The sequence below is a fragment of the Acyrthosiphon pisum genome, chromosome X (genome assembly GCF_005508785.2).
Source record: "Acyrthosiphon pisum isolate AL4f chromosome X, pea_aphid_22Mar2018_4r6ur, whole genome shotgun sequence".
In the NCBI taxonomy this organism is placed as follows: Eukaryota; Metazoa; Arthropoda; class Insecta; order Hemiptera; family Aphididae; genus Acyrthosiphon; species Acyrthosiphon pisum.
In genome coordinates, this window is record NC_042493.1 from 45681410 (window position 1) to 45688373 (window position 6964).

The following is a 6964-nucleotide window of genomic DNA, read 5'->3' on the forward strand; positions in this document are numbered from 1 at the left end:
GATTACAAGTGATTCACTGTAATGGATGGTGTTAAATTCGAATTCAATGATATAATATCATTGTATAAAAAAAACGATTCTGAGCGAAAACGGTCAGTCAGCCTATGATATTACAAAGTATATTTGACGATATTATTGTGAACAAAGTAATTTATATATTTACCTATTTACGTGGAACCTTGTCTTAAATTTTTAAATCTTAGCTATAAAAGTTTAACATTTTATAAATTTTTAACTACAAAATAATTATTAAATTTTAAATTTGATAAATTTTGTCAATATTTTAACTTTAAATACATATACAAAAAAATTGTGCCTATGTATTTTTAATATTTTTCAACTTCTATTGTAACAATATATCAGGAGCTTCGCTTTAAATTTATAGCGAAGTTATTATATTAATTGCTGTCACATTTTTAATTTACGTTAGAGAAAATAATAATATTTTTACTCAGGCGCGGATTGGCTGGGATGCTGGGATGCTGGGATGCTACAGCATCCCTTGCCCTAAAATATATTTGCCCCTATCGGTATAAATTTGCCAACCTAAAATCAATCTGAATTTTGAAGGAGAAAGTTAAAATTCTCTGATAAAATCGTAGGTAGATGTAGATCTATTATTTATGTAATGAGTAATAACTATAACAATCATAAAGAAAAAAGAATACATAAAGTAGGCAGCCAGTACGAAAATAGGTTTATTAGTTTGAGCATTTTTTTATATACGTTAAATATACTTTATTAATTTATTATTAACACAATCTTCATAAGAGGCACTTAGCTCTAATTGTAATGAGGTGTGGGGGGGGGGGGCAAAAATTAATCAGAATTTACTGACCCATAAGTTTGCCCTCTCGATTTCTGGCCCTTTGTGACCCTTCGTCCCTTCTACACCAAATGCTGCGGCCTATGACAATGTTTATGCTCTTATTAATAATTAATTAAAATTATTTTGAGACCTACACATTTAGTTATAAATTTTATTAACTGCTACTAGTTATTGCTTTTTAATGTACCGAAATAAGAACGTGACCAAAATCATTATCTCTGTAATTGCAGAATTATATAACCCACAAACTATTATATAAAAAAATATATAGAAACGATTTAATCTCATCAAAATATTGCTACAATCGAAAAAGTGCTTCGACCGATGCAAAGTAAACTTGCATAGGACCAATTCAAACATCTTTACATATTTTAAATCGAACAACTAGAAGTACCTTAATTTTTGTCAGGCGTTTAGGTCATTGTTTCTATGTTCCACGTGTGTTAGACAAAGACAGACAATCACGGTAATACATAATATATTTTTGTTAGTTATTTTTTGCTTGAATTCAACAGATTTCAAGGTTCAGTTTTTAAAGATTTTAGTTTGTCTTCGTTAATTTATTATTTTTATTAATATTATAGTTATTTTACTGCAGGTGAACATAAAAATGTATATCAGTATAACTGAGATATATGAGTATTGCACTTAAGTAGCAAGTATATCTTTGTTTAGTCATATACTCATATATCTACTACCTACCTATGTCGCAATCCCTAAAATCAGATTTATGATATTTTAAAAGTAATTAAATATAATATTTGAATGTGTTATGTGTAATAACGGACCATCAATTTATTTTTATTTTTTTACCGTACAACCGCAGAAGTTTTTAAATTTGTAATTTTTTGAATGTTTGTTGTAATTTGGCACCTATTAACATTTTTAACGTATTTACAATATTTTAATAAAACAAAAGAAAATATTTAAATATTTTATAAATAACCTACATATTTAAAATTTGCCCCCAAAATTTGTTTTATTTGCCCTTTAAATTATGCAGCATCCCGCGCCCTTTTTTACTAGTCCGCGTCTGTTTTCACTATAAACTATTAATCTTTAAAATATTTGTAATGTTTAACCATTGTATAACGATTGTATACCAATCAATCATTTACTTATGTAAACTAAATAATAAAAATCTGCTTATTTTTTTAAGTACCTATTTATGTTATTATTAATTATTGCAAGATAACAAGGATGAAGTAAGGTGAATTTAAGAAATATAAATGAAAGATTTCAATATTTTCAGTGCAATATGTTAAAAGTCATGTATTATAATCAAAACTTAAACTTTTATTGCTAATTTATATTTTTATAAGTACCAATAGATTTTTCAACATTAATAATCATTAAAAATACATCAATCACTACTTTCATAACACAATGAAAATTAATCAGTTTTATTTGAGAACAATTGAAAATTTGACTTGGGTATACTCTTTTTCTGGAACGCCATTCAAATGATAACTAAATTGTTCACTATACCTATACATTGTATTTTGTAATGTGTATAACTGTATAGGGCAATATACATAAATAGTAAACCAATAATAAAAAAAACAACGGGATAAAAAAGAAGCTGTAAAAACTTGTGACAAGTTGATTTGTATTTATAATTTATAAAAGAATTAAATATTACTTAAATAATATTAGGTAGTATTTAAAAATTTTAAACATTCAATATTAATCTCAAAAATTTCTATCAAAATCAAAATATATTAAGAATGATTAATGATATTATAATGTGTTGTGGTTTGAGAAAAAATATTTGGTACTGGTTTCTTATAGCCCCGCCACGGCGAGTGAAAACTTTAAAGCTCCGCCACTCAGGTTTGTTATAGCCCCGTCATCCATATAACAAAAAATACACACCTATTATAGTATAAATATAAAATAATTACCATTGTCCATTACCTATAATAATCAATAAACAAAAACTATTTCATAGTTAGTGTGCCGAACAGACCAGAAGTTACATTGATACGATACATATATATATATATATATATATACAGTGGCGCATTTAGAATATATGCTCCCCGGGTCGAAATTATTTTATTGCCACCCCCCCCCCCCCCTTCTGGTCGCTAATCATTACAACCTCAGACCTACCATAGGATTTAACAGTATACAATTTCAAAAGGTTTATTCAATGAAAAAATCATACCAAATACTTAATGACATAAGTCAATTTTTATTTATTTTATTAAACAGTTTAATTAAAATTTTTTTCTTGCCTGTTGGTTGGCAAATTCATCAATAATGTCATTATATTGGAGTTCATTTGTCAACTTGAATTCTATATTGAGCATCGCTAAGGAGTTTAACCGTTCCATTCCAATTGTAGACCGTAGATAATTTTTGACTCTTTTAAGAGCAGAAAATGATCTCTCTGCAGAACAATTGCTAGATGGAGTACATAATAGTATCCTAAGAGCTATGTTTACATATGGATAAAGTTCAATTAGGTTATTCACTCTTACAAAAGTCAACAAATCCTGAGTGGTCCCTGGGACTATTTTCTTCATTTTTTTTAAACTTAGTATGTGTGCCCTGAAGTGGACACATTCGTTTGGAAAAGTTTTCCCAAGATAATCCCTATACACCTGCTGTAGAACTGCAGCCTTTTCTCTTACCTCCACAGTAGTAATTTCGGTAATACAAAATAAAAACTGGTATTTCTTGTTTAACTCATCATATGCATTTTTTTCTTTTTATGAGCTCAGCCTGAATTCTATCCAAGATAGCCAGATAAGTGGTGACTTTAAAATCAATTGCATTGCTATCATCTATAGTTGGACCATCATCAATAAATGTTTTTCTATTTTTTGTTCGTTTCTTTGTACTAACAAAGTCTTCAATTCCACACTTTTCAATCGCTAACTTTTTGTAGTATTCATATTCACTATCTGTTCGTAAATCATTCACATAACAAATCAATGATTGATATATTTCAGCAACTTTAACCAAAATCAACAGATTGTAATCTTTTGCTACTTAAATTAAAACGTTCAAGCAGATGGCCCCATAATATAGACATGAAAGCAGTTTCTAAAGATAATAATTTTTGTAAAACACCATTAGCTTCACATCGTGTAGCTGGCTTTTGAGATTTATCATTTTTTAAATTTTCTAGAGCATTAATAATTAATTTCCAGTTATTATTAAATGATTTACATGCGTCATCTCTAGCAGACCGTCTAGTGTCTGATAAACTTTTAACAGATGACTTTAAAATATCCCAACGATATGTTGATGCTGAAAAAAATGTATAGAGTTTTTGGAGCAAGTCAAAAAACATCACTGCATTTTTACAAGAACTAGCAGCATTTGCGCCTACTAAGTTAAGAGAGTGAGCTGAACAGGGTACAAATTGCGCAAGTGGACTAACCGCTTTAATCTTGGCTTGCAGACCAGAATAAATACCAGACATATTGCTGGCATTATCGTAAGATTGTCCTCTTAAGTTACAAATTTTCAAATTAAAACTTTCAATTGTTGAAAGAAACACTCCAGCCATTTGTTGAGCTTTATGGCCAACATTATCTAAGAAGCATAAAAATCATTCCACTGGTTTTCTATTTTCATCAACATATCGTATAATTAATGACAATTGATCAATATGACTAATATCTGGAGTTGAATCTACACTGATAGAGAAGGATTTTGCATTCTTAATTTCTTGTATAATTATGTTCTTTACCTTGTTTGACATAATAATAATAAACTGTTCATATGTATGATACGAAATATATGAAACTTTTCCCTTTTCTGAACCACCATATTAGCACCTTACAAGGGCTACACCACATATGACATAATGACGTAGGTATCATATAAAAATTATACCTTCAATTTTGAATTCTAAACGGCTTGAATTCGTTTAGTAATAAATAATAATTCGTTTTATACGTTATCAGTCGACAATCATACATTCATATCACAATATCTGCACATTCAACTCAAAATGATTTGATACGATAATCCGTTATCACAAAATCGTTATCATAAAATATTATACCTTATACAATTTATACACGTTAAACAATGTTATATTATATTTTGTGATACAAAAAAAAATAAAAAGTACACTCGATAAAACTACCGCCCCTAAAACCCTTAAATATTTGCCGCCGGGGGCATTCGCCCCCTTCGCCCCCCCCCCCTAAATTCGCCACTGTATATATATATGATACTTTTAATTTGCAACATGGATTTCAACATAATCAAGTTAATCATAGATACAATTTCGTGGACTCGGGAGCCCACACACAAAATTATATCAATATACATAGGTGCAAATAGGGGGGGGGGGGGCTCTAGGGGCTAAGCCCTCCCAAAAATGTCCATAGCCCCTCCAAACATTTCCTACATTTTGTTTTTAGCTTATTCAATATTATCAAAGGCTTTGGGTTTCATAGGCGGTACGTGCAAGGCGCTAGCACGGACTGGCGGTGACGCCGTGACGGGCGGTCGGTGGTACACAATTTATAGGCACCACCAACCCGCATCCCACCTGGATGTTCCGTATATTAGTATAAGGTCTATGGGTCCCGGTAATTATTATCCTGATTTTTACGCAGCCCTGGTAAAGTGACAGGCGTCTCGCGACAAGATAATTTTCGATACCAAATTCTTATCAAACCTTGTTATCACTTAGCTGATTAACCATTTTCAATAACTAATAAGTCACTTTTAACAAATTCCCATTATTATAATTATAATTGGATGAATTGGAAGAGATCAAAACTAAACTAAACACCACGATAAATAATGTTGAAAATCCATCAGGTGAATGTAATACTAAGGATATTTTAAAATATCTGGATAAAGCTCTTTCTTTATTATGCCAGCTACCAACACAAGTGTCAAAAAAGCAGAAGACAATCCTCTTAAAAAAATTATTCATCAGATTCCAAAATGGCCTAAGGCAAAGACAAGAAAGATTGTTACACAACTGTTACCAAAACCTACCACTGCCGAAAAAGAAAGCTGCATTAAGACTCTGAAAGGAGATACATTAGTGCAAAATGTCCATATGGATTTTGACCATATTTATTAAATATTATTACTTATTATAAATTTAAAATTAAAATATTATTCTTATGACTCATATTAATCTAAATAATTATTTATATTATTACTTATTTACTTATTATGTATGTATGTGTATAATCATTTTTTTCTGACTGTATTTATTTAAAAAAGTTTTTCATTATTATTTGTTGTAACCTGTATTTAATAATATGTATTATATTTAAATGAAGAAAATATTAATATTATATTAAAATATTATAATAATGGGAATTTGTTAAAAGTGACTTATTAGTTATTGCAAATGGTTAATCAGCTAAGTGATAACAAGGTTTGATAAGAATTTGGTATCGGAAATTATCTTGTCGCGAGACGCCTGTGGTAAAGTATGATAAAGCCCCGTATCACCTATAGATAATATGTGTATTACCTATGGCACGGTCTTAGAAGATAAGGTCGGACAACTTCCCACCCTCCCGCCTATTACAATATTTCCGCTTAATGAGGCAAAAACATTTCCCAAAGTTGCCGCAAAAGCGCTGCCAGTTATACTGATTTTGAGGTTAGGAAATTAAGGAACCGCTGTTTACTGAACGGCCCGCCAAAAATTAAATTCTAACATCTAATAATTGAGATTGTTTTATACTTTATATATATAACTGTATAATTTTATTTGCGTTATATCGATTTATATTAATAATCGATAATTCTAACATGGTTTCATACAAACAATACAAACTCCGTAATGTACTAATGTTGTCTATTGTCTAGTGGCAACTATTAACCTAGGACGTGTTCGATTTACGTTTTATTATTATTATTATTCGTCATTAAACTATAGTTAGTGTTGTAATTTGAAAATGCCGAATAACATTTGTTACTTTCATTGTAACACCTCAGAGAAACTATCAGTTTTTACTGTCCCTAAAGATAAACGATTAAAGGAGAAATGGCTACAATCTTTAGGGATAGATTATTTTAGCCCTAGTGAGGTTATTTGTGAAAAACATTTTCGGGATGACCTAATAATTAGAACTAACATATTGTTGACAAATTGGGAAATGTTATTTGTTCAGTAAGTAGCTATATTTGACTTGC

General features: G+C 29.9%; 1 protein-coding gene across 1 annotated transcript; it reads right to left on the bottom strand.

Moving 5' to 3' along the window:
- Positions 1-3526: 3526 nt before the first annotated feature.
- LOC100575222 lies at positions 3527-4352 on the bottom strand. Its single transcript, XM_029485146.1, has 2 exons — positions 4010-4352; positions 3527-3792 (listed from the first exon to the last, which is right to left on the bottom strand). Exons 1-2 carry the CDS (start codon positions 4350-4352, stop codon positions 3527-3529), a joined length of 609 nt encoding a protein of 202 aa, XP_029341006.1.
- Between the last annotated feature and the right edge of the window lie 2612 nt (positions 4353-6964).

What these genes read in the sequence shown, in the direction of transcription:
- LOC100575222 (XM_029485146.1), bottom strand. Translation starts at nt 4,352, where the DNA reads ATGGCTGGAGTGTTTCTTTCAACAATTGAAAGTTTTAATTTGAAAATT. An exon ending in GTCTGCTAGAGATGACGCAT is followed by an intron (nt 3,793 to 4,009) that starts GTAAATCATTTA and finishes TTTTGGTTAAAG; the next exon opens with TTGCTGAAATATATCAATCA.